Source organism: Denticeps clupeoides, chromosome 12 (assembly GCF_900700375.1).
Source record: "Denticeps clupeoides chromosome 12, fDenClu1.1, whole genome shotgun sequence".
Lineage (NCBI taxonomy): Eukaryota > Metazoa > Chordata > Actinopteri > Clupeiformes > Denticipitidae > Denticeps > Denticeps clupeoides.
In genome coordinates, this window is record NC_041718.1 from 15,039,471 (window position 1) to 15,067,051 (window position 27,581).

General features: G+C 45.6%; 2 protein-coding genes across 8 annotated transcripts in view; both read right to left on the reverse strand.

Moving 5' to 3' along the window:
* chd5 (chromodomain helicase DNA binding protein 5) overlaps window positions 1-20,814 on the reverse strand; it is a 32,248-nt gene extending 11,434 nt beyond the window's left edge. For 6 of the 7 annotated variants that reach the window (XM_028998175.1, XM_028998178.1, XM_028998174.1 and 3 more), the window contains exons 1-20: window positions 20,479-20,814; window positions 20,134-20,208; window positions 12,881-13,059; window positions 9,692-9,886; window positions 9,491-9,609; window positions 6,746-6,987; window positions 6,222-6,334; window positions 5,849-5,972; window positions 5,304-5,470; window positions 4,141-4,359; window positions 3,595-3,801; window positions 3,050-3,261; window positions 2,833-2,964; window positions 2,658-2,763; window positions 2,088-2,279; window positions 1,753-1,953; window positions 1,527-1,664; window positions 1,287-1,408; window positions 663-836; window positions 397-538 (exon numbers count right to left, since the gene is read on the reverse strand). In XM_028998175.1, the coding sequence (XP_028854008.1) occupies window positions 397-538; window positions 663-836; window positions 1,287-1,408; window positions 1,527-1,664; window positions 1,753-1,953; window positions 2,088-2,279; window positions 2,658-2,763; window positions 2,833-2,964; window positions 3,050-3,261; window positions 3,595-3,801; window positions 4,141-4,359; window positions 5,304-5,470; window positions 5,849-5,972; window positions 6,222-6,334; window positions 6,746-6,987; window positions 9,491-9,609; window positions 9,692-9,886; window positions 12,881-13,059; window positions 20,134-20,208; window positions 20,479-20,521 (3,102 nt within the window). In that variant the 5' untranslated portion in view covers window positions 20,522-20,814. Of the gene's footprint in view, window positions 1-396; window positions 539-662; window positions 837-1,286; window positions 1,409-1,526; window positions 1,665-1,752; window positions 1,954-2,087; window positions 2,280-2,657; window positions 2,764-2,832; window positions 2,965-3,049; window positions 3,262-3,594; window positions 3,802-4,140; window positions 4,360-5,303; window positions 5,471-5,848; window positions 5,973-6,221; window positions 6,335-6,745; window positions 6,988-9,490; window positions 9,610-9,691; window positions 9,887-12,880; window positions 13,060-20,133; window positions 20,400-20,478 lie in introns of those variants that run through there. The other variant, XM_028998179.1, reaches the window with a different exon arrangement.
* Window positions 20,815-21,883: 1,069 nt separating this feature from the next.
* rpl22 (ribosomal protein L22) lies at window positions 21,884-26,909 on the reverse strand. The gene is made up of 4 exons (XM_028998318.1): window positions 26,857-26,909; window positions 26,162-26,269; window positions 25,934-26,058; window positions 21,884-22,075 (listed from the first exon to the last, which is right to left on the reverse strand). Exons 1-4 carry the CDS (start codon window positions 26,866-26,868, stop codon window positions 21,931-21,933), a joined length of 390 nt encoding a protein of 129 aa, XP_028854151.1. The 5' UTR covers window positions 26,869-26,909; the 3' UTR covers window positions 21,884-21,930.
* Window positions 26,910-27,581: the final 672 nt, after the last annotated feature.

Here is a 27,581-nt window from a genome sequence, read left to right on the forward strand (position 1 = left end):
CAAGCCTCCCACTCCGCCCTGAGTGTCGCTGTTACTTCTTTTGGTGTATAGAGAAGGTCCTTGCCACAATGCAATGAGCGTGGGCATCTTTGTGAGTAATATGAATGCGTTATGAGCTGGGAGTCAGGGACTAAAATAAGCAGTCTCCTGGAATTAAGTTGAAAGGAACATTTGTTTTTCCAACCTCTGCAAGTACTAATGAAAAGACAGAGGTGGGAGTTAATCCGTTGCCTTAATACTACCCTCAGAATTATAAACCAATAATCTCCTTCAACTGTATGGCAAACAAATGCACACATTAAACAAAAGTAGAAATGCATTTGCATCCATAGCTTCCCTAAAGAAGCCGCTAATGTCCTTGTCCTGTCACCCTACATGCCCCACGCTTCCTCTCACCACTGCAGCCACAGGGAACAGGTACGGGTGGTTGCAGCATTTCTTCAGGTCCATCATGATATTGAGCAGAGACACCTGGTTGCCACCACCCTTCGAGTTCAGAGCCTCAAAGTTCCTTGTGAGGATGAACTTGTAGTACTTCCTGTGGAGTCAATGAGCAAGGAAGGGTCAGCATCTGACGGTCAAGGTCCAGAACTAACAATCCTGCTAATACAGTGGAATTGGCCAGTTCATGTACAGCAGGTGTCGTAACTACACCCACTCACTTCTGCATAGGACTGAGCTCAACGCGGACGATCAGCTCCGTCTTCGCTGGCATGTTCTTAAAGACGTCCGCCTTCAGCCTTCTGAGCATGTGTGGCCCAAGCAGGTCATGAAGCTTCTTGATCTGATCCTCTTTAGAGATGTCAGCAAACTCCTCTAAGAAGCCTTCCAAGTTGCTAAAAAATAATGAAATGACAGGAGATTCTTTAAACACTTTAGAAACAGCTCCCACAATAACAGAAACTGTGAGGTGACTCCAGCCAGGATGTATTCAACATCAACGTCAAATCTGTGAGCATGTCTATACATATTTATAGAAACTGTGTGTCTGAAAGACTTGAAAAAGGAGCAAAATTAGACCTCCTAAACATGCATTCCTAGGACTACAATCATTCCTTGCTCCGGTATTGTGAACATGGCAAAAAGGAAACATTTCATCAAACAGTTCTAGGAAGTGTGAAATAATGGGTCCTATACTGCTAACACTCTTAGACCTGGGTATGATGCATGATTATACTAAAAGTGTGCAGAGAAAGAGTTGCAGCCATGTTGACTTCATTCCCTCAGCTACAGCCCTGAGCAGTTAAAACCGGAATCTGGTGAAGCTGCGTGTATGAGGTTCTCACTTGAAGCGATCAGGGGTGAGAAAGTTGAGCAGGTGGAACAACTCTTCCAAATTGTTCTGCAGGGGTGTCCCAGTGAGCAGTAGTTTGTAGTAGATTTTATAGCCATTCAGGATCCTGAAGAACTGAGTCAATCAAAGCAGACATAAACACAAAACACATGGATGCACACTGAACGAATGTAAAGACGGACAAGTCCTTAATTAACTGGGAGAAATGACACTGTTCCAGTGCACAGTTTACCTTTGATTGATTATTCTTGAGTCTGTGGGCTTCATCCACCACAAGGCAGGCCCAGCCAATCGAGCCCAGAATGGCTTGGTCAATAGTGATTAATTCATATGAGGTCAGCAAAACGTGGAACTTTATGGTCGTGTCTTTCTGTTGGCAAAACATACGGGGAGATGTTATCATTTGCCACAAAAGGGTCTCAAAATCTCTCAAAAATCTCCACAATGACTTTGGCCACCTTCATGCGGAAAACCTTGCGGCCAGTTTTGACCGTGCTGTCCTCAAAGGTGAACTCGTTTTCTCGGATGACGGCACGGCTATCTTTGTCACCAGTGTAGGTTACCACATAGAAGTCCGGAGCCCACATCTCAAACTCCCTCTCCCAGTTTATGATGGTCGAGAGTGGGGCGCTCACCAGAAATGGCCCCTTGGAATGACCCTGTGACAGAAAATCATTTGAATATACTTTCTAATAATAGCAATTAACTCAGTTTGTAGAGAATATATGGACATTTAGGATTAAGATCTGGAAATAGATAAGGTGTGGGGTCAAGGGCTTTGCACTGCACACACCTCCTTATAAAGTGAGTAAAGGAAGACGATGGTCTGCACTGTTTTGCCCAGCCCCATCTCGTCTGCCAAGATGGTATCTGTGCCTTGTGCCCAGGAGAAGCGCAGCCAGTTGAGTCCCTCGAGCTGATAGGGGTGCAGTGTTCCACCCGTAGCATTAATGTACCACGGCTGCTGGTCAAACTTAACAGTGGGCTAGGAAACAGAAGTCTACATTAGATATCAATTTAACCATATATCAGGGTTAGATATATTGTAAATACCCTCCCAATTTGCTCACGACTAATTAAAACTCTTTAGTAACATTTAGTTTCATCTGTTTGTTTATTGTTTCGATTGTGAACAACACATTTTTGTCAAACATACTTATGGGGAAGAAAATGAATTTAGGACCATACCATAATCAGAATACATAAAAAGCATTTCAATGATGTCATGTGTTATTTGCCTTTATACTCTGCATTAAAATGTATTCATTTTTCTTTTGTGGAATATAATTTCTGTTCATTTTTTTTTAATTGCAGACTATGTTTCAATGTAAGGTGCAAACTGGGTGAATGAATGCAAACATACATCAACCACAGGAGTCTCAGGAGGGCCTTCTTTCTTCTCTTCATCCTTGGGTCTCTTCCCCTTTCTCACCACCAGAGGGCGATGATCTTCCCCCAGTGTCTGCTCCCTGCAGTAACACACCATTACTGCTCCATATGCTTTTGAAATTGAGAGACAAAGAGTAAGTATTACTAACCTGTGATCCCAGTAAGCTTGCTTGCAGCGGTCATATTCGGGGACGTCAAAGTTGTCCACCTCCCAAGTGCACTGGTCATAAGGCAGGTCTCTCCATTTCATGAGGTAATGCACATCTCCATCCTTATCATAACTGTAGAGACATGAAACACTGATATAATGTGTTCAAATAAACATAAAAACAGCTTGATTGACATTACATGTAAATCTAGGCCTACCTGTGGTTGAGGATCCGGTGAATGATCATCCACTCAGGTTTGATGCCATATCGGTAGAAACGCTCCTCCATGGCAGCATACTGAGGGTCTTTACTCTTCCTCTTCTCAATGTTCATCTCCTCGTCTCCTGAGCCATAGTCGTATGGCGGGGGCTCGTCCATGTCGTTCTTGCGCTGGTAGTTTCGGTACATGACCGTGTGATAGAGCTCCAGCTGGGAATAGGGATGGAAGTCAACATTTTCACTCTAACGCCAGATAACACCGTTAGTAAAATCATTTTAAGTAACATGTTTGATCTGTGAGGCATTAGACACTAATATATAAGCTATGTGCAATATTTCACTGAAGCCAAATGGGATGTTCAAAGCTCAGAATCTGCAAGGTAATGATTTCTGAGACAGAACCTTTTTAACCCAAGTCTGAATTTGCATATGGCATAAAGAGAGGAATTGAGTGGAGAGCTAATCTGATACAAGGAAAAATGAGTACTGCAGGAAGATATTTGATGACCTTATTTAGGTATTGCGTGCTGAAGGCTCTCTTACCTGCAGCTCGCTGACCCAGGAGCAGTGCCAGTAAGACAGGCCTGCCCACTTAACAAAGAACATCCTCTCAGGATGACCCTTCAGTGGCGGTTTGGTCAGGGGGTTTGTTGGCTCCCCGTCTGGTCCTGGAGGACCTTCAGGTGGCAATGGGGGGTCTCCCCAGGTCCAGTGAAGAATCCTCTGCACCTTCCCTTTGAGAGGAGGACACTGGGGAAGCAAATAAGAGGTCTGCCATTTAGTTCCAACATATTAAAAACTGATTTCCTGATATACTTTAAAGTTCCTGCAAAAACTGCAAAATAATTGTATATTATATATAATTAAACAATTACATTATATTTCATGATGTCAACTTTGTTGGGTTGTTTTGGTCTAAGTACAACAGCCCTCAGTCAGAAGCAAAAATAGGGTTTTATGAAATGCCATTTTTCTTTAACTAAGCACACCTCCATTTCATGCAGAATGGATCCAGGTTTCTACTGGATAAAAATGATGTTGGAATGGAACTGAACTCAGTTCCACTGAACAGTGGCAGTGATTCCTCACCATGCAGCGTGGGCACAGCCACTCTCCATTTGGGATCTCGGGCAGCGGGGGGTTCAGGCAGTGGATGTGGTAGGATGAGGGGCAGGTGTCGCAGCACAGCAGCTCCCCGCCGTCCTTACACACCCGGCAGAACTCCATGTGGTCGTCCTCCTCCTCACCCGCTGGTTCCTCCTCCTCATCTTCTTCGTCCTTAGCCTCCCACTGGATGCCCTCCTTCTCCTGAAAAGAATCATCAGCAACATCTGCTCTGAAACAAGCTATCATAAAGTAGAGATGTATGACGCATGAGTTGCATGCCAGCTCGGAGTGAATATTTCCAGCCATCAAGTCAACAATCTAACTGTGATGCTCTAAGAAGGTTCTTGAGCTTGTGGTTTAGACCACATTTCACAACATATTTTTTTAGGAACATTCTGATCATCTGAAAACTTCTGAAACCTGGAAATGATTCAGAAGGCATTTCCATAATGCAAAACAACCAACAAAGCTTGTGTAAGAATTTCCATTCCCAACAGACTCCATCTTCAAAAGCATCACTGGAACATCAGCCTAAGCTCTTCATCAGTGACTTCAGCAAAATTCTACAGAGTCAAAACATTAGAGGGCTGCAAATTGTCACAGTTCTTAAAGGTCCCATTACACTATTTATTTATTTTTTGCTTTTATATCGGTCCCCTAATACAAAGAAGTCTCTTTCTGAAATTCAGCCATGGTGCAGAATTACGGCCACTTTTAGCCAGTCCCACAATGAGATTTCCCCAGGATGCAGGATGGTGTGTGTAGCTTTAAATGCTAATGAGGAGAAGAGAGGCGGGACAGGGAGGAGAGTAGCCTATAGAAGTTGAGTGGGCATTTGCTGAAATGACATTATCAACACAGTTCTCCAACAACAATGTGAACAAAAAAAAAAATAAAAATAACCGGTTCTTCAGAGGTTTGTGTGGCAGAACTAAAAAATACATTTGTGCTCATTTTTACACCCAATCACCGAGCAACTGCAATGCTTCGCTTGTTTGTTACTTTTTCAGGGGAGAGCTCTCTGAACAGCAAAGTACTCTTTACACCTATTGCCATTTCTAGCCACGGCAGGGGAAGGGGAGCTCTTATTATTTAATGTTAAATAATCTCACAAAGTGAAAAATCGTCATCCACGAAGCTCTTACACAGTGAGGACAGCTCCACTTGCCCTCTGGCGCTTTCTCCAGCTCAGGGTCCAGGCACACCAGGTGGTACGCTCGGGGGCACGTGTCACACAGGATGATCTCCCCTCCCTGCTGGCACACTTCACAGTAATCCTGGTGGTCCGTCTCATAGCCGTCTCCATCCTCTCCTTTAGTGCAGAAAGAGGCCGACACTCACAAACTGGCAGAAATGTAAATACTGTTGGATCCTGTTGCAATAGATTGCAATAATCGTCATGATCAAGAATTACTCTAGCTGGTGATATAAAGATCTTAAATATCAGGCATTTAGTGCCTGTACCTCTTGCAATGTTCAATTTTTTAAAAAACTCCAAATAAAAATAAAGTTATAACACTCAGCAAAGCCCCCCCATACAGCTCCCCAGGCACTGTCATGCCTGCCCACTGCTCACTAAGGGTGATGGGTTAAAAAGCAGAGGACACATTTCATTGTGTGCACCATGTGCTGTGTTGCAGTGTATCACAATGACAATGCCTTCACTTTCAAATGTGGCTGATGCTCTCACGTTTTCTCTTTTTACGACCTCGCCTCGCCTTCTTCTTGGGTGCGACTGAGCCATCAGAGCGGACAGAGGCACTGTGGATGCTGATATCGTCAAAGTCCGACTCGTCCAGGAAGTCTTCCTCACTCTAACGTGGATAAACAGAGTCGGCATACAAGGCCTCACAAAATTCTTCCATTAGGTGAAAGCTAACGAATACTAATGAGCAGAATTAGTATCAAATTGTCATACTCATAACCATTTCAGAATGTGAAAATGTTCTTGGAATTAATAACAGTCATCTTAGGCACATAATGAAGACACAATTATGGCTTTTAAATATTCTCTGTAGTCTAGTAATGTTTGTGTGACACTGCGGCAGAAAAACAGCTCTCACCGAGGAGGCTTTTTTCCTCTTGCCGCTCTGGCCTGACTTTGATTTGGTCTTTTTCCCCTTCCCCTTCTTCTTTGTCTCCTTCACGCTTTTACTTTTCTTCCTGACCCCAGGCCCTAAAATGCAGTTGAGAAGAAAGGACAAAAACAAGCCGAGAGAAATAATAGATATTTTTGACATGAAGTCATCCATTGCACATCTTTGGCTTGAGAGTACTAGGGCTTAAGGTTGCGATGATGCAGACAAATTTTTATTCTAAATATTTGTGAAATGTGATATTACAAGCAGTATGAACAAAGATGTTCATATGTATGTTGTAATGTAAATCGTACAAACCCAAATTTAAATCTCATGATCTTCAAATCAAAGAACATCAGAAAATAAACTTATATTATAATATCAAGGTTTCCTTTTCTTGTATAATTCAGTGCTAATCCTTTTTGTAAACCTTAGAAAAATATTCTTCTTTCCCTCCAAAGATCTACTGCATGTAAATCAGAAAGCACATTATCACATAACGCTGTTACCTTTTCCTTCTTTGGTTTTGGCTTTTCTGATTGGCCCTAGCTGAGAGCCCTGTTGCAAGCTGCTTAACGAGATGGGCGGGGCCACTGTAACCGTTTCCACTGCAGCAGCTACAGCTGCAGCCACAGCCGTGGCGGATGTGCCCTTGAATGGGTTGTTGGCACTGAATTCCCTCCACTTCGCCCCCAAGACTGTCATCATCTTTGACATGGGGATCTTAGGGTTCTTCTTGGCAATCAGGGGCCTAAGTGGTAATGCAGTTACAAGTTATTAACAGCAAAGCATAGAAGCTCTTATGAAGATTTTTGATATTTGATCCCCTTTAAAGTGTTAAAATGCAAATATCAATAATCAATCCAATCGATACAACACACCATTCATCAACGGTCAGATTCTGAAGGTTACCACTCCAGACATTATTTAGGTGTAGACCATGGGTGTCAAACTCATGGCCCACGGACCATATCCCACAAAGTCTTTATATATAGAGGCCTAGCAATATGAAGCGCTGATACCACGCAAAATACAGTGTTTCCGTTGCCTTGCTGAACGCAATCTTTACACTGCAGCTCAATCATCTCCATCTGAAGCTGTACAGAAGTAGTTTCCATGTCAACGGCAAACTATTTTTTGTGTTTTACTGCAATGCAGTTTGCAAACCAAACAAGTGATGCAGTTGGTCAGAATGCTCTCAATAGTCCTTCTATAGAAGGTGGTGAGGATGGGTGGTGGGAGATGGGCTTTCCTCAGCCTCTGCAGGAAGTAAAAGACTCTGCTGGGCTTTCTTGGCTGTTGAGCTGGTGTTGAGAGCCCATGAGAGTTTCTCCTCTAGATGAACACAGTGAACTTTCAAGAACTTTGTGTTTTTGATCTTCATACAAGATCCGTCGATTTTCAGTGGAGACTGGTCCCTCCCTTCTCCTCTGAAGTCAACAATCATCTCGTTTGTTTTGTCGTTGCACCACCTCTCTGTACACTGACTCATCGTTCTTGCTGACCCAGTAGGCTCGAACAGGTGCTGAGGAATGATGGTGAGGAATGCTGAACTGACGTCTATGAACAGCATTCATGCATATGTGTCTTTATTGTCCAGATGGGTGAGGGTCAGATGCAGATGCAGTGAGGGCGATGGCAGCGTCCATGGAGCGGTTTGGACAATAGGCAAATTGCAGTGGGTTCAGGGTGGAGGGCAGCAGGATCTTCATATGTTTCATGACCAGCCTCTTTATCAGACGGTAGTCATTGAGACACGACACTAAAGAATTCTTTGGCACGGGCAGGATGGTGGTGGCCATGAGACATGTCGAAACGACGGCGGTGCTCAGTGCGATATTAAAGATGTGGGTGAGAATATCTGTCAGCTGGTCTGCACATGGTCTGACGACCAGAGATGTTGTCTGGTCAAGCAGCCTTTCGTGAGTTAACCCTGCATAGAGTTTTCCTCACGTCCTCCGTGGTTAGACACAGCACCTGAGAACGGTTGGATTTCCTCACCGTCACGTCGTTCCGTGTGTCGAATCGTGCATAAAAGTCATTCAGCGCATCCGGTATTGATGGGTCACTGTCACAGGCAGAGGTTTTAGGCCTGTAGTTTGTGACGCCCTGGATCCCCTGCCAGATGCGCTGTGTGTCACCACTGTCCTGGAAGTGGCTGTGGATTTTCTGCCCCTGTGCACGCTTTGCTGCTCTAATAGCTTGAGACAGTTTGGGCCTCGCTGTTCCTAGGGCCACCTTGTCACGCTTCCTGAAAGTGGAGTCTCGAGCTTTGAGCAGTTCTTCGTACTTCTGCAGTCATCCACAGCTTCTTGTTTGATCTCGTGGTGATGGACTTGAAGGCATTAACGTGCATTTGCTGATGTAGCTGCTGACTGATGTCGTGCACTCCTCCAAGTTGATGGTGTCGCCGTTTTGCCAGGTCAGTGCACTCAAAACTCTTCTGAATTGCAGAGATGGATCCTGCTGGCCAGGTTCTCATCGGCTTCAGAACCGGTTTTGTGCATCTGAGGAGTGGTCTGTAAGCTATAATTAGCATAACAGTGATGTGTTCTGATTGTCCGAAGCAGGACTCCACCTGGTGCATTTTACCCTCTTGTCACGAAGTCCACATATTGATGGAATTTAAAGGAGAACTGACTTGAGATTTGCATGGTTGAAATCTCCAGGATTATGGGATCTGTGGTTTGTGTGTTATCAACACTTCATATAGGCAGCACATAATAATAGGTCTATATAAAATGACTGCACGGGATCTGGGTCTCAGGCCGCGAGTTTGACACATGTGGTGTAGACCTTTCTCAACATGTGTGTGACACCAGCATCTTGGTGGGATGGTGGTATTGTGTAGGAGTATATCATTTATTATCTGCTGGGGAGAGAGTGAAATACCACCCAAAATATCCAGCTAGAAGCAGATGAATGGGTGACATACATTTCATCTGGCCCATTTAGTCTCCAAATTTGCACACCAGTACAATAAATTTCCAACTCTGAATTCTTTATACTTTTAGGTAAACTGCAGGGCCAGTGGTGTCCAAGCGGTTAAGGAAGCGGCCCTGTATTCAGAAGGTTGCAGGTTCGAATCCCGATCTGCCAAGGTGCCAATGAGGTGCCACTGAGCAAAGCACCGTCCCCACACACTGCTCCCCGGGGTGCCTGTCATGGCTGCCCACTGCTCACTCAGGGTGATGGTTAAATGCAGAGGACAAATTTCACTGTGACAATCACTTCACTTTACTTTTAAACTATACCTGAGGAACTGGCTGAAGGCCTTGTAGTTGGTGATGGTTCTGTAGTCCTCCTCAGAGAAGGCATACTGCACATCCTCCAGACCCCATTCCAGCATCAGCTGGCTGGAGGACTTGGGTTCCTGGGTGAGGATAAGAAAGACAGAAACAGCAGACTAAGCATCCCTTTATTGTGATAATGATCAAACATCCAACCTGACGCACCTTCATGTTCCCATCATCATCATCTTCATCGTCCTCATCTTCATCCTTTCTCCTGCGTTTGGTTTTCTTTTCTTTTTTCTCCTTGGGCTTTTTCTTTTTTTTCTTCAGAGCAACATAGGAGCTGCTCTCACTGCCCGACCTCTCCCCGCGGTCATCCTCTCTGTCAGACAAGTCATCCAACTCCACAGCTTCTACCTTCAATAAAATTGTGTTTGAAGGTCATATAAGTACAATCCTTGTGTTTCAATATTGAAATATTAATTTATATAAATGTAAAAACAGAAACTGTACATTAATTTAGTGCAAATTTTTAAAGGAAGAAGCACCCAACACCTCTAACAGTCCAGTATTTTTTTAAATACCATTGTGCAAATGCCATTTAGGCTATTACACCAACACTGGCTAATCTGAATGTATAGATTTTTACATGGCATATATAATTATTCAATTATTCACAGTTTTGGTCCACATCTGTGAAATGTAGACTTGATCTTTTTGTCTCTTAAAATGCATGAACAGTTTTCTCTAAACTGCCTCTAATGCCCACTTGACACAGTAGCAGTGAGCTGTGAACCTATAAACCTGTGGCTTTAAAAACCAGCTCTGCAACAAATAAACACATCATATTCCACCTCAAGCAGCATCATGCAATGCTAAATAAAAGATCATTGAAGCTCCATTAACTATTCTATTACCATTGCCATGGCAACGTCTGGTCGGCAGGCGCACGAGCTGCAATCTGTGAGTTTTCTGTTTAAAAGGCACGTTGGGTGGATTTGTGCGACTGTGCATGCATTTGCAGGTTTTGCCGAGGTGAGAAGGCGTGCATTTGATGTCAGTGTGTGTACCCAGCCTGTTGCACAGTTGCCCTGCCCTGACTGCAGCGCTGCCTTGCAGCTGTGTGGCGAGCTCACGGGCGTCTGGTTCAGAGTGGGCCGCTGCTGCCGCAGAGCGTGCAAGCCCCACCAGCAGCCCATCTGTGTTGCCATGGTGATCAAACTGTGCAGTGTCTGGGTTTCTCTCTCTCTCTCCCTCCCTCCACGCTGCAGCAACCAATGGAGGGCTGCCATCCAATCACACGCGTTTGCATAACGAGCTTGTTATGCAGAGGCCCCGTGGTTGCAGTGTCTGTATTCTAGGGCCCGTCTAGACAAATCTCATTTACTCAGCAAGTCAGAGGCAGAAAGGAGGCAGGCTTGCATGAACGAGTGCAGGCAGAAATGAATGTGTGGCTCAACCACATAATAGCCTAATGGCTGCCCTATAACAAAGAATGGGTGTGAAATTTGCCCAAATGGTTTTATTTTTATTGTGACATTGTGGCCATAGAAGAAAGAAAAGTGATGCCACCAGTCCATTCAACTGGACTACAGTCTGTTTTTTCCACTTTCCATATACATAAAAACACATGCGTATTTATCATATTAATTTGTGCTACTATAAAGACATTCTCACTGGTGTACAGTACATGGTTAATTTCTCAAATATTCTTAAAATCGTCATAAATGTGAGGTTGTACCCTGTACGCATTGCATAAGTATATCACCTTTTAATAAGTCAATTTTTTATTTTTTCAATTGTTCTTAATGCTCAGCTTTAAGCTTTCAGCTTTCTTCCATTTACAATTTGATGTATATTTTAAATTGTTTGTATAGAATTTCATTCTTAGACTTTACACAAGTGCACGAGAAAACAACAACCAAGACCTTCATATAAATTCAATTCTTAAAATAAGTGTGCAACTTCAAGCGCTGGGATCCTGGCACACGTGTCCCCACCGTCAGCACAGTTCCACGCCTGAAACACCTACTCGCCCGCGACTCCACCCCTGCGCTCGCCTCGGCAAGGACCGTCACTTATCCACGCCGGTGTCTGACAGAACGTGCTGGGGAAGAGCCCGACACGAGCTGGCAGAGTGGCGGCATGCGTGCCACTGGGGCGAGACCTCGCCGTTCTGAGAGCTGCACTTGGCAGCGCTCGGGAGGAGGCAGTACAGCCAGAGAGGCCGCGGGGACGGCCAGTTCCCCTTGTTTCCTTGCCAAATTGAGCGCTGAACACCTAACACTCGAGAGCGACGGGCCCGACACCATCTCCTCTGGTTATTCCAGCGCGGCCCGGCGGCGCAGACGAGAGGACGGTGCCGTTCTAAAGGCTGAGAGAGACCCTTCGTAAGTGGCGAGCTTAAGTCCGGTTAGCGGAGATCTTGACCGCTTCACCGCTGGCGTTTATGTCTCATCGCTGCCTCTGCAAGCCAACTACAGGCAAAAAGTGGAAAACGAAGGGCCACACAGACTCAGACTTTGCCAGATTTTTCACCGAGAGCATGTCATTCACTCGTCTCCTTCCTGATTTGTTTGACGAATGTTGTGAAGTGTGTGGCGATCGTGTAAGCGAGATCTGAGGCCTGCTGTGGTAATGCATGGAACAGCCCCGCTGGGGAGGTGAGGTCTATCAGACAGTCAACACCGGATTCCTTAATTACACGCACATAACCTAGATCATAGCACGCACACACACACACACACACGGCTACAAGCTGCCTACAGAAAGTCGTCTGTTGCAGTTTTTAAAAGTGCACAATATGACGCGCAAAGCAGTTGCACTGCCGTAGGTTGCACTGAGGCTTCAGCCAGTTCCGGTCCGCCATATGTCTGCCTGTAATGTGTTCTATCAAGGAATAAAGCTGGAAAACTTTATTCCTGTCGGGGGTCTTATTCTTAGGATAGAAAAGCTATTTAACTGTAGAGCGGGGTTCATGGATTAAGCCAAGTCCCTAGACTAAAACTTCTCCATTTCAAAATGGTTTCAGTCTAGGACAGGAAAGTGATTTTTTTTAACTGATTAATACTGATTAAAATGATATATCATATCATGATTTCATTTGAAAGATGAGTAATGTGTCAGGCCTAGCTCAGTTCTTAATGATCACTTATTTGCGTCTGAACAGTTATGATATTTATCAGACATGAATATATGAATGTGTTGAAATGCATTAATACCAAGCCTAAACCAACCTTTTAATAGTCAACAGTAATGTCTCTGTCATATTACGTTGTCAAAATATATCCACTGTCTTCAGTTTTGTCTAACGGGAACATTTCCTAAATTAACACTGAATGAATGAACAGCAAACAACATTAATCAGCTGAAAATGGCCCGATTATGCATTAAGAAACACAGGATTTCTACCTTCTTCTTCTTCTTGACTTTGGGCAGCTTTGCTTCTTTCACCTTGGCAGGTTTCTTCTTCTTCTGCTGCTGCTGCTGCTGCTGCTGCTGCTGTTGCTGCTTGATGGACTCTTCCTCTGAGAAGAACCTCTCCAGTGGCGAAAGGGGTCTGCTCTCGCAATCGCCCTCCTCATCCTCATCTGGGAACAAAAATTATTATAACCGCACTCAAATTTCTGCTCAACTGAGGTGAAATTTATGGGGCAGGGGTGGCCTAGCGGCGAAGGATGCGGCCATGTAATCAGAAGGTTGCAGGTTCAAATCCCGATCCGCCAAGGTGCCACTGAGGTGACGCTGCTGTCATGGCTGCCCACTGCTCACCAAGGTTGACTGCGTCACCGTGTGCTGTGCTGCAGTGTATCACAATAACAATCACTTCACTTTCACTGCCATAAAAGATAAGAAATTTTGAGAATCCATACAAACCTGGAAGCTCAAGGTCACCTGAGCAAAGCCGTCAATTTTCTTAAAAAAAACATTCAGCATGATATTGTATGAATTTATCTCCAGAGGAAAATATAAGGTAAAATATTGAGGGCAGTCCTGGGAACTTTGGCCAATACTGAAGCACCAGCCTGCCACCACCATATTAAACATCAGGCATTCCCAAAAAAGGTCACATAGCAAGATGGGACAAAACCTGGAGCAAATCACAGCATTCCTGAAGAGCAGCAACATGTATGTTAAAGTCTCTGTCCTTATGTCCTTATTCTGTCCCACTTAATACTAATTATGGGCAAACCAACATGATATGTAACCCCATTATTGGTACTGACTGGTGCCGTCCCCACAAACTGCTCCACGGGTGCCTTTCATGGCTGCCAACCGCTCATTAAGTGTGATGGGTTCTATGCAGAGGACAAAATTTGTCGCGTGCTGTGCTGTGTATCACAAAGACAAAAACCAATCACTTTCGCCCATTCCAAATAACTGTTTATTTACCTCAAAGCAGCTTTAAATTTGCATACATATTTCTTTGCACCCAAAAGTCCAAAGTTGGGTGCATTTTGCTCCTCGGTTCACCATCCACACTCATTTACTGAATGCTTGATCTTCTGGTTATCTATTTGCATTCAGCACCAGGCGCCTCGACTTGCTTTGATCTCCCCCCCAAAGTAAATTGCTAATATGTGAGCTTGCTGCCGGGCTGCCGCCCGAGGAGCGGGGCTGCTGCTTTGAAACGCGCCAGGCAGGCAGCCGCTCAGACACCTCTGCCGCGGGACGCCGCGAGCGGAGCCGAGGCGAGGTTGTCGCCACTGATGTTTACTTTTGTAAAAGCGGCGATAAACACCGAGCGCCCGACTGCACGCGGGGCCCGACGCCGGCTCCGTCAGGCAGGGTCGCGGGGAAGATGAGAGCGGGACGAGCGCGAGACAGGCCCCAGACGCCACATCCGACAGCGCGCTTCTCCTTTCCAGAGCGAAGGCTCTAGGGGCATGAAATATGCAGCGTGTGTACGAGAGCCGATCGGCTAACAAGCAGCCCACCAGGAGCCAACCCCGCCCCGAGGGAGGAGGCTCCCCATCTCCTGGACGCTGTCCTTAAAATCCACTTAACCTCCATTTAGCCACCCAAGGAGAGGGCTACGCGGAGGGCAGCTGTCTCCACAGTTCAAGACCATTTCCATTGCCCCGCTGGGGGGAGGGGGGGGGGGGGGGTCGTTCATTTACATTCACCGGGGCTCCCCTCCTCGCCGGGGCGAGAGGCAATTGAAGATTTTCTCACACAAACATCGGCGGCCGCCTGCGAAGCGGCGGGAATTTAGGCCGGCGCGTCTGCGCGGCTCACTGGAGGCCCTTTCATGTTCGCCGAACATGTCTGCTGCCTGCCAGGCATATCATGCTAACGACTCCGGCGGCTTCACATCTCTCTCGGCTCAATGGGTGACGCAAAAAAAAAACACTTTTCTAAAAAATATTATTATTTGGGACTGAAATATCCGACTGGGAGCGAATTCATGACACAATCCAGCGACTGGACTGGACTAAAGTGCCAGAGCGGGTGTGGCGCTTGGCGTGGATCGCACCCCAACAAAGCGGCGGCGGTGGCACGGCAGTGCGGGCGGGGCCAGGTGTTGCGAGGGCGATTGGCCGTGCCCGTGCCAGAGCAGGGTGCCTTGGCGGCAAGCAAGCTTCTCCGGCACTGAAAAGCAGGCAGCCGTGTTAGCTCTGACCCCAGAGCGCTCGGGCTCCTCGCGCGCTCGGTTAAACCCCAGATTCATGGCGAGCTTAACCAAATGGAAAGCGGGAGCATTAGCCCCGGGACAGGCTGGGCGTGGGGACGAACACCTGTGTCATGGCTGTCGCTCGTCCACCGGGCCACTGGATCCCGACAACCTGCTTAATGGCTCCCTGACTGCAAATGCAGAGAGACGGGCATCACGCGGTGGGCTTCTTCCCTCATCAAGACACTGAGCTCTTATTGAGGGACTTCAGCATGTCTGGATGGTGTTAGAAATCAAGCTAGTCTAACTAACCCCAGACTCTAAACGTGTTTTCTGACTGCAATCATACTAAAGGTCCCATAACATGAAGATTTCACTTGTGTGAGATTATTTAATGTTAATACAGCCTGTCTATGGTCCTGCGGTGCCTCTAAATGGTGATAGGTGTAAAGAGTGCTTTGGTCATTCTATATCACCGTTCAGGTAACGGCAGCTCAGACGGTCACATCTGGAATTGGATCTGGACGTCATAAGGGGACAGATCCGTCATAGGGTGGTAGTAGCCTAGTGGGTAACACACTCGCCTATGAACCAGAAGACCCAGGTTCAAATCCCACTTACTACCATTGTGTCCCTGAGCAAGACACTTAACCCTAAGTTGCTCCAGGGGGGGACTGTCCCTGTAACTACTGATTGTAAGTCGCTCTGGATAAGGATAAGTAAATGTAATAAGTGGAAAGGTTACCTCCCCTTTTTCATGCTTTGTCCACCCAGAGAATTTCCACCCCTCCTCCAAAACATTGTCTCCACCAACAGTCATGGCTTCCAAACGTGCAGAGCATTGCAGTTGCTCGGTGACTGGATGTAAAAATGAGCGCAAAAGTATTTTTTAGAACCAGTGGGTTAATTTTCTTTTCTGGAAAAACGGCAACACAACTTCCTGTCTGTGCCAAACATTGTGTTTGGTGAACGGTGTTGATGACGGTGACGGTGACGGTGTCATTTCCGCGATTGCCCACTCAACTCCTACAGGCCGCTCTGCTCCTCATTAGCATTTGAAGCTACACACGACACATCCTGGGGAAATCTCATTGAGTGACTGTACTTCTGCACCACGGCTGAATTTTCAGAAAGAGACTTCAGATAAAATATAAGGGGACCACTAAGACTGATATAAAGTTGCAAAAAATATATATAATTTATTAACTTTAATATCAAACTTCTCATAGTCGGACTTGTGCCAGAGTGGATGTCGCGCCTGGCACGTATCGCACTAAAGCTCTGAAAAACAGCCCCAACAAAGCAGTGGCATGGCAGACCAGGTGGTGCCAGGTGTTGCAAGGGTGACTGTCCGTGCCACTGCCAGAGCATGCTACACTATTCCCTCTCTGGGAATTGAACTGGAATGACCGGTGAAGTCACGTTCTCTGCCTTCGGGTACCAAGCCAGTCCAATTGGCTAAGTCGACTTATAACTGTTGCTCGAGTAAACTATGCATGCAAATGAACTGACTCAAAGACAATACCTTCATCCAAGTCCAATCATTTTTTCCACAAGAAAATCAGAAATATCCCCCACTGCAGGTGTGACCTAGTCTAGTCAGAGGACAGATATAAATATTAATCAGACTTTCAGACTGGAGCATTCTGAAAGTTCTCAATGAAGAACAATTATAAAGTCTTTGTTAAGTTCCGCATTTTAACCATTAGGAGCAAATGTTGTTCTCCTTTCCCAAAAATGTAATTTTTTTATTGCCTGTTTTCCAGTTATCAGTTGGGCTGAATGAGACAATGGAATCATTTTAAAATGAAAATTATATTTAATATTCATGAGTTAACATGAACAACTGAAATTTCAGTGCAGCAACGGATGACTGGGGGCAAGAAGCGCCCTGCTCTTGGCTGATCTTGTGGAAGCCATGCTTAATCAATACTAAGACAAGTCACAGTAACACTGGCAATACTGAGTGCATTGCAGTAACAACTGCAAGATGAGGGCTGAGTACAGTGCTGGGAAAGGAGCCGAAATCTCTTATCCTTACACATACACGTGTTCCGTACACACTTACTTTATTAACAGCTGTTTAATGTATAGATTTTGTATTATGTACTATTACAAAATCAAACATTATTACTGTGCAATGTTTGAGCCCAGACCTACATTCTCCTTATGATGGGTTTTCTCCCAAAATTCAATTAATCTGTGAGTGTAAATTGTACATTTGTCACCGTCCACAGACTGTGGGTCAAACGCAGATCATCATCAACTTCAAATGCAGCTCATAGTGACTTTATGAAGGATAGCATATACTCTCATGATAAGGCAACGAAATGTGCAACATGATATGTATGTATAGTTATGTTCGTTAATGTTTTACAAAATGCACATTGTATGATATGTACGTTTATTGGCAATAACTTATTGTCTACTACCAGCTCATTTGTTGTAGGTGACCAGCTTAGTCCATAAAATATATTGCCATTTAAAAAAAAAGGTTAAGTTAAATAAAATGTACAAACACATTACTATACCTCGCCACTAAATTCTCTCACAGTCACAAATTAAACAAAAGAAACGATGTGTCAGCTTTCATAGTTCAGCATCCAAAAATAGCCCCTCACCAATCAGTATGATGGCTTTAGTAGGCACAGCGAAGCCTGTGATAATCTTTCAATTTCTGACAAGGACAAAACTAAGAGAAAGTCAGGTGGGAGGGTCACAGTGAAAGACACTGGTGTGGTTAAACTGGAACAGAGGGGAATGAAAAGATATCTGGCAACGCACGCACAGACAAACAGAGAAGCATGTTGCAAGTGGGCCTAGTGTTCGCGAAGACGAGGGGAGGACAAGCTAACTTGAGAAAAATGCACAGCATGGAATATTTATACAGATATATGGCTACAGGAAAATGTCAAGGAACAAATGCCTTTTTTTTAACACATAAAATGAATTCTGGACCAAATTGTCCCGAAATGTCCCAAAAAGCTGTCCCATTTCTTGCATTTTCTCGCCACCCATTCATCATATTTAAGCCCTCCGTTATTGGGGACATGCATCAGTGCTCACTTTATCCCTCAGGCTCAGGCTGGCAGTCATGTGCTATGCTGTACTGCAACAGTGGAACGCGGCCGACCAGCATTTCTCTGGCTTGCTTAATTACGCGTCTGCATTGAACATCAGTAACGGCCCGAGATAAAGGGAATCCATTTAAAAAAAGCGGCCCGCACAATGGCTTGCAAATAATAATTAGTTAGGCCTAGTAATAAATAATAAAAGCAACGGAATTATGCACCCCCAAAAGGTCTCAGCAGTCTCATCCCTGAAAATTGAGCAGGATTTTGCAAGGAATAGATGCAACCTCTTAAATTGTCAAGGACAGCACAGTAAAAAAAAAAAAAACCTTGAACCTTGAATGCATCAACTATAAGCTTTCTGCATAAGCATAATAAAAGCAGAGGTTGGGCCACAGCTGCTAAAACATTCTAGATACAGCGAAAGCACAATAAGCGCCAGTCCAAAAATGCAAAAGAAGACAATAAAAACTCCCATTGCTATTAAAATGCACAATTACAGCAGCTCAAGAGAGTAGATCCTTTACAGGAGTGCAGGGGAGGAAGGGAAGAACGTATGAATTTCATCGGCATCCGTGGCATGCATGTGGGCCACTGTGCCAGGACCCAGGATTTAAAGCCACTTCCGGTGTGACCAAGAGACAGAATTGTGCGGAAGCCTGTTTCTGGAGGACCCCCTGCCAGAAAGTTTTCATTCCCACCCCCACCTTAATCAGGCTCAGATGATCCTTAATGGGGTAATAATGATTGAGAGGAAAGCAGTGTCATTTGGAATGAAAATATTCTGGCGGGGGGTCCTCCAGAAGCAGAACCTACAGCGAAACAGAAGCATGATCACAGAGATACCTTCAAAATGTACAGTGCTTATGTACGTTTGAATGAACATCAAATGATCGAGTAAAATTATTCTAATCGATTAATCGATTGTTCGATCCTTTTAATACAGACAAAGAAAAGTGTATGCTAAACACGAGCACCGCTTCAACGCATTTATTTACATAATGGTGTGACGACAAGCATCGTGTCGATGAAATCCCTAATCACTTAGTGGCTCGGGTCTTAATAATCGATCATGATGTTTGGTGTGGTATGTTTACAACTCAGGATCGCCGAGAGCAGGCACCCCTGCAGACACAATGGTGGCACGTGGGCTTCCGGGGTGACTCTAGGAATATAATAATCTATAAGATTTAGCTTGGTGTGTAGATCTGGCCAGCGGCGACCTTCCCCCTCCCGTAGTAAGATCGTCGTGAGGGGAGGTGGCCGGAGGAGTCGTGAGACGCCGCGGCCAATGTTGTCTTGTCACACGTGGCTCGCACGGTCACATGAGCTACGATTTTCGGCACCGCAGGCCGGCGTCCAAAACTTCTCCTTCCGCCAGAAGCCCCGGGAAGAAAGGCCGGCGCGACACCGACCTAAACCCCCCCACCCCGCCCCGAACCTGAGGTCATCAGCGCCAAGCCCGCGACTTCATCCCCATGCGAAAGCGCGATGACAACAACAGAAATTTAAAAAAAAAATATATATATATATGTGTGTGTGTGTGAACGCGCCGAAGCGGAGACAAAATGGTGTTCATATTCTAATTCATATGCAAAAAAAAAGCAAGACGGCGTCTGGCGGCGGAGCGAATGGGGCCGATTACGCGGCGCGTTCGCCGCTCCGTCCCGGCGGCTCCACGGACGTGGGCCGAGGCGTCGTGCCGCTAATTCTCCCCGCGGCCAGGTGTCAAAAGAGCAGCAACTCCGGGCACCGGCGGCCCGGGATCGGTGCGTGCGGCGACGCGCACTGCGCCCTGCCCCGCCAAGTGGGGGATAATAACGCGGGGCGAAGCCCTTTACCCGCATTCAACTCGGCGCGGCGGCGGCGCGTATCCGAAGGGCAGAGATTTAAAAAAAAAAAAAAAAAAAAAAAAGGAAAGAAGAAGAAGAAGAAGAAGAAAAAAAAACTCTCGCCTCCCGGCCACTTTCCTCCCTCACCTGGCATCTCGTCTTCAAAATCCATGTCGTCTTGTCCCTCGTCTTCATTGCTCAGAGATCCGGGCATCTTTACCGCTTAACAACAAGCAAAAAAATAATAAGAAATCACCGAAGTACTGAAACTTAACGCTCAGAATACCGGTGTGCACAAAATAAAATAACACGACCGGTTTATTATTTTTATATGTGTGTATATATATATATAAATATATATAGAAATTAAAAGAAAGATGGCTGCCCTAATTCTAAAAATAAATAATAAATTTTATTTCCCCCCCTTTTCTCCCTCTTCTCTATCCAAATCCTCCAGTCTGAAAATAAGAAAGAGACAAAAATGGAACACACATGCCCAGATTGTGACGTCTGGTCTGTTGCCATGGCAATCCATCCCATAATTTCCTCCACACAACTAGTTAGTCATGCTCCCCCTGGTTACCAGCTTAACTAGTAGCGCGCGGCGCCGGGAGCGGCGCGTGCCTCGTCGGCGTCTCGCCGTGCCCATGTCTCTCTCTCTCTCTCTCTCTTTTCTTTTATTTCCTCCTCCTCTCCTCTCCCTTCCCTTTCTTCATTTTTCCCCCCATCGTCGCCGTGAAAAGAAGTCGCCGGAATCCGAGGTTACGCCAGGATAGGGGGAAACTTCCCATCCATCCTGTCGCGTGCGCGCTCCCGTTCCTTTTTCGAGTGGAGAGAGAGAGAGAGAGAGAGAGAGAGAGACGTAGCGGCGCGCGCCCCGTTATCCGGTCGAGAACGCGCCTGAAAGGGAGCGAGGGAAAAGAAACGATTTCGGGGGGAGAGGAAGGAGGCAATGTGGGTCACCCCGCCGCCGCCACCCCGTTCTTGGCGGGGAAACAGGTGTCCGGTCTCGCGCGTGGCGGTTTTTACCTTCGCGGCAATAAAGGCAAAAAAAGAAAGAAAGAAAGAAAGAAAGAAAGAATAAACGGTGACGTTGCGGAAGCTGAGAGGGGAACGAAACGCTACGCGGGCTACCGAAGAATTTATTTAAAAAAACAAGAAACGCAACGCTTCTTTATATTTCTGAACGCGACCGGGCTGTCGCGCGCTGCGCGTAGAGGACACGCGGTGTCACTTGAGCCGTTGTCAAGGTTACCGCGGCAAGACGACCGGGAAACAATAGAGGGCTTCTGGAGACGGGCCGTGTGCGCATGCGCCGCCCCGCACGCACGTTCCCCCGGACGCGGAGGGGTTAAAGTGGGAAGTGAAGTGAAACAGTGCCGCACAGCACACGGTGACACAACGAAACGTGTCCTCTGTTTTTAACAGTCATCCTTAGTGAGCAGTGGGCACCATGACGGGCAGCAGTGCGTGTGGGGACGGCGCTTTGCCCAGTGGCACCTTGGCGGATCGGGATTAGAACCGGCAACGTTCTGATTAACCGCTAGGCCACCACTGCCCTGTTACCTGCTTCCCACAGACGCAGTCACGGTCATCTTTAGGGTGGTAGTAGCCTGGTGGGTAACACACTCGCCTATGAACCAGAAGACCCAGGTTCAAACCCCACTTACTACCATCGTGTCCCTGATCAAGACACTTAACCCCCGAGTTGCTCCAGGGGGGCGCAGAGTCCCTTTAACTAATGACTGCAAGTCGCTCTGGATAAGTGCGCCTGATAAATGCCACAAATGTAAATCTGCATTAAAAGCAGTCAGAGGGCATTAAAAGTTGGCGCCCTCGTGAAGAGATGAGCGTTCATCATGCAGGCGTGTGCAAAAAGCAGTCAACCACACAGAAGTTTGGTTCTTTCGACAATTTATTGTTTTACAAAAGAATGGCATGGATTTAATCCTCGTCCTCCTCCTCTTCCTCGTCCTGGTTGATCTGGAAGTAGCGCAGCTCGTAGCTCTCCTTAGTATTGGCCACGACGCGCAGCCAGTCCCTCAGGTTGTTTTTCTTCAGGTACTTTTTGGTGAGGTACTTCAGGTATCTGTTAAAAAAAAAAAAAAAAACAAGAGTTCGTGAATTAAAACACTTTCTGATGCATTAAAAATAGTAGCAGTCAGTTCTGTCATGCAAGTAGCAGATGTACCGCTGCATTTTAAAGCAAATAAATTAGAATTTCACAACATGCACATCGTACATCACAACTAAAACCCAATATTACCATATGTGACCATATATACCAACATATGTTGTCTATTTATATTAAAGTCTTATTGTGGGGTCTATTAGGTTGTAGGATATTAAAATTAGTTCAGTTTCCCCCCACTCCCCAATCAAAGTGGAAAGATATGGAAGTACAAGATCACCAGAAGACCCAGGTTCAAATCCCACTTATTACCATTGTGTCCCTGAAACTACTGACTAAGTTGCTCTGGATAAGGGTGTCTGATAAATGCTCCAAATGTAAATGTCAGTACATAATGCAATCACAAGAAATGTACTCCACATTGCACGAGAATTTAGCAAAGCTGGCCTGTTAAATAAAAAATGGTGCCGCCTGCCTTCTTAATGGGACGGAGCTTCTCTCAAGAGCATGCAAACGTGGTCAAAACAAAATGCAGAAAACAACCAGGGCCATGATTAAGTTGGGGGGGGGGGGGGGGGGGGGGGGGGGGGGGGTGCTTCGAAGAGTTTCCCTGGCGACAGGCCACCAGATCTTAATGCACCATCCACCCAGCTACGTCATCAAATAGTCTCCTCAGTGAAACGGAGAACAAGAACAGCACCAGCAAGCCAACGACTGCCAGCCAACGTGTTTAACCTTCCATTTCATGAAATGAAGGGCTGCCAAAATGGGGGATGGGGGCATAGATATTTTATTTGGTCTGTCCGTGAGGAAGAGGGGAAAAAAAATAAATAACATATCATTAAATTACGTTTCACGTGTTAACAAATGTTTTCTACTGGTTGTGTCACTTTTTTTTTTTTTATTACACAACCACCTGCACATGCAAAAAAAAAAAAAAAAGGCGGCTTTCTTGACACTGGAAGCTCGGTCCGTGGAGGCCCTCAGACTGCCATGAAAACCGCTCGACAACGTGACTCAGCTTCCTCGGGGCGAGCCTTGTTAGCCCAGCGCCGCGGGAACGCTTCAACGTGGTGCACTTCACAGGCAGCGCGAGCATATTCTCGCTACGACACAGACAAATGCAAAGTCACCTTCTTCGGGTGGTTTTTGGTTTAAAAACAGAGCGGACAGACGTGCATCCGCAACCTCGTGTCGAGGACACAGAGGCTGCCTGTTATGTTCATGAGAGCTTTTGGACCAAAATTTGCCACGACTGTAGGGGCGGGTGATTTAATGAATGAAGTGCGAGAAACACATGCAAACCTGTTGTAATTCCCACACCGTGTAAATACCCTCAAGCTAAAGATGAAAGTCTGCAGTTAGGTTCAAAATCAGTCATGGTGTTGTGAAGAGCCAAAAGGTTTAAATGGTCTCAATATCCAAATATTTATGGGCCGGACAACCGTGGCTGGTTCTACACGTGATTTGGTAAACAGTGTCTGTGTAACCGAAAGGTCCCCGTTGAGCAAGGTAAAGTCCCCACTGCTGCCCAGGCGCCTTTCCCGGCTGAACGCGGCTCACACGGTGATGGGTTAAATGGCGAGGATAAATTGTGTGTTCACCACGCCCGGTCAAAGCAAGCAGCTCGCTTCCCCACACTCCTGACGCATGCATGTTTGTTTGTCCTCATGCCGTAACCAAGATGGCCTGCTTCGATGCCTGGTTTCTATTGACTCACAACGTGCAGGTTCAAAAAAAAAAAAGAAGAATTTGAACTTTGGCTGGTGGCGTTCGCAGGGGCTCGGCATGTTGCTGGCCACAGTGATCACCTTTAAGGTGAGCAAGCCATAGAAAACAACGGGTTTCAGAGCGCAGTGCCACGTTCGACCTGCAACCGGGTTAACAGCAGGGACGAGCAAATCCGCAAAACCTCCCATAAAGCAATCCACTAAACTTGGGCTGAAACGATTCCTGGAATTAATAATAAGCATGTTCTGCCCCCCCCCCCCCGCCACAGTAGAACTGAGGTGCACTAAGCATAATAAAGAGAGCACGATGGAAACCCCAGCAGCATGAGATTCTCTTCCTGGTGGGCCTCCTATCTCTGCATGCTTCACCATGCAGTTTCCTCCACTGCACACAGACCCAATTTTAAGATTAATTTCAACACAGCTAGTTTAAACCCCACCATTGTGTCCCTAAGCAAGACACTTAACCCTGAGTGTCTCCAGAGTGACTGCCCCTGTAACTAGTCCCGGTGGATAAGTGCTTCTGACAAATGGCGTCAATGTAAATACTAGTGATAATCAGTATATGTGATATATACTCTTAGTCTATATTAAGTGATCGTAATGACAAGGCATTGTCATTCTTGGCGTCCACACCTCGTCTCACTTTTCCTAGATAGAGCTTTGCCAGGGCTGCGTCAGGGGTTTCCATCCACCTCAATGCCCTCAGAGGGAATCTGTTCACTGATGCTGGGAGCGTTGCCTCAAAGCGTAGAGCAAGCCTCGATTCTGCTCATATCGATAGGCTGACATTTTTACAATAACATTCCTTTTGTAAAGGTTTATATATGCACTGCACCCAAATGCACTAAGGCAAAGTATGTGCCCAACAAAAGTTTATTATTCTATAGATGCAGCCTTACACCAAAAAGCATGTAAATAGCGAATCGTTATTCGCTTAGCAAATTAAGGCAAATTACTATTTTAGTATAAAGTTTTCCCAGAAGCATATATGTTGGTTAGTGGTGGGTACCCTAGTGGATAACAGAGATGCCATAACAGAGATGTATCATGACAAACTTATCAAATAATGGGACAAAATAAATAACTAAATGTCAGAAGTTGAGGTAAAACTAATTCTTGGTTTTATAGGAACACACTTTGTCATACTAATGTATGTTTATAAATGCAGAGGACACTTCATTGTGTATCACAATGACTTTCATGGGGGAGTGTTCACAAAGATGACATTTGCAACAACCAAAGCACTGACCTCAAATGTCGAATATCAGTCCAACCTTGGTAAGTGGCTATAGGAAGCACACGATTACACCAATTTATGAGTGAAATGAGCATCTGTGCTTCAAGACAGATGAGTCTTACTGTACTGCTGGGAATTGCATGACAACCACTGCATCATACTGAATATGTTCTGCAGTTGCCCAGTACAGGACGGTTAGTAGACACAGTGAAAGTCAACGCTATCTGAAATGATAAAGCAAATAGGTAATCACTAATGCTAATGTCTGCAAAATGGGATTTAAAATAAGTATATTATATATATATATATATATATATATATATATATATATATATATATATGTATATATATGTGTGTGTGTGTGTGTGTGTGTGTGTGTATATGAATGACATTGTTTTAAGGGCCAGTAAGAGAAGAAATTGAAAGAGTAAAATTACGCCAAGTCCCAGCTCAAACCTGCTCATTACAGACAAATCTATGCAAAAGCTGCGCATCACACCAACTATCTGATCTCACTCAACCACGGAATTTCAAAAACTACCAATATGCACTGTATTGATAAAGCAGAGCAGTGTCTACTGTAGGTGCCATTTCCATTCCAGAGATGGGGGGACGGCCCCAAGGTTTCACATAATACAAACGGTATTTGTATCAGTGGTTAAGTGGTTAATTGTTTCATGCTTCAGAAATGACTGCATCTTCATATTATTCTACCGCGATTAAGGAGAAACACATTTTAATAGTTGCTGCATCTAGTGCAATGAGATGAGCAAAAAAAAAAAAAATAGTGTTCCAAACAACTAAAAAGTTTATTATTTTGTCTCTAAAGGTCTCAAAGCTTCAAACCTTTTGGAGAAGGGGACTTCAGAAGTCACAGAGATCTTGCTCTTGCTCCTATCAATGGACACCACGCCACCGCCGAGGTTCCCGGCTTTCCCATTCACCTTGATGCGTTCCTGAAGGAACTGCTCCTGTGGGGTGAGGCAACACGATTATGTCGCACACGCTTTGCTGTGGCGGCCGACCCTAGATGATGAAGCGTGGGTGCCGTGGGCGCGGAAACAGCTTCCTTACAAAGTTAGCAGCATCCATGATCCCATCTTCAACAGGGTGGGTGCAGTCCAGGGTGAACTTCAGCACCTGCTTCTTTTTCTTGCCACCCTTGGAGACTGGCTTTTTAGGCTGTGAACACGCAAAAAGCGAACAGTTGGACTTATAAGAATAACCAAAAAATAAAAATAAATGGTAGATGTGGTGACCGCAATGAAACAGTCGTATTCAAAACGCAGCGTTCTGTGAATACATAAAAGGCTTTCTTTGGCCGGTACGGCACGAACAGCGAGACGTAAATTTTGGGGGAATTGCCGATAAACAGCCAAGTGAGCTAATTACTATGCTAGCACCAGAAAGACGTCGTGCAGAAGCAGCAAAGCCGATTAAATCGTGAAGATGTCGAAGCAAATGGACTCATTCTAAGACGGCGTTTCGTCAGTCGCCAGAGCAAAGGCCAATTAGGCGTCTAGACCGGGACCGATCTCTCGCAGCTAGGGCCAGAGCGACAAGGCTAGTTCGCGAAGCTGCTACAACGTGGTTGACAAGCTGCAGGCCTCATTTCGGACCAGCACAAACAACTCGCATTTTTTTACATCGCCTTCCACGTAATCTCGCACACGCGGAAAAGTAAGACACGGCGTCCGACGAGCGCGGTATCTTTAGACGGCATAATGACGCCAAAAGGGGTTAAATTAGAAGAAGTGCATTTCACTTACTAATGGTGCCATGGCCGTCTACTGGCAGAAAGGCAGAGCGCCGACCGCGCATGCGCTATGATGTGTGTTCGTAATCGAGCGCCGAGCTAATCGATGAAACACGTGTCCTTATAAGGAAGCCACGGGAAAGGATAGGAAACAAATTGGATTTAAATTTTATTTTGATACTAATTGTTGTACTAGTGATAAAATAACTGATTCAGAATCTTCCATACCCGCAATCAGAAGGTTGCGCAAAGGAAAGGACCGTCCCCACACACTGGGCCCCGGGCGCCGGCTGCCCGCTGCTCACTAAGTTTGAGGCGTCAAAAGCAGATGAGACATTTTGTTGTGGTCACCATGTGCCGTGCTGCAGTGTATCACAGTCACTTCACATTCACTTCTTTCACGTAAATGGCATTTTCTCAAACTTTCTTAATTGATTTCCTGATAAAACAACATGACCCTGGAGACCCCCCAGACTTTGAAGCATCTGCAGCTGTGTTGCTGTAACATGAAAGCCACATATATTATGCCGATCATCTCATCTAGGCTGTCCTAGAAACCACCCAGCCACCCAATAGAGCACCCAATGTATGTAAAATAAAGACAATGGTGAATGGAGGATCTAATTAACAACTTTTAATTAATGTTACAAATACAAGTTAAACCTGGGTGTTACTGCACGCAGTGCACCTCACTCACTCGCTATTCTTAGTCTTGTCGCTTAGTCCTGTTGCTCAGAG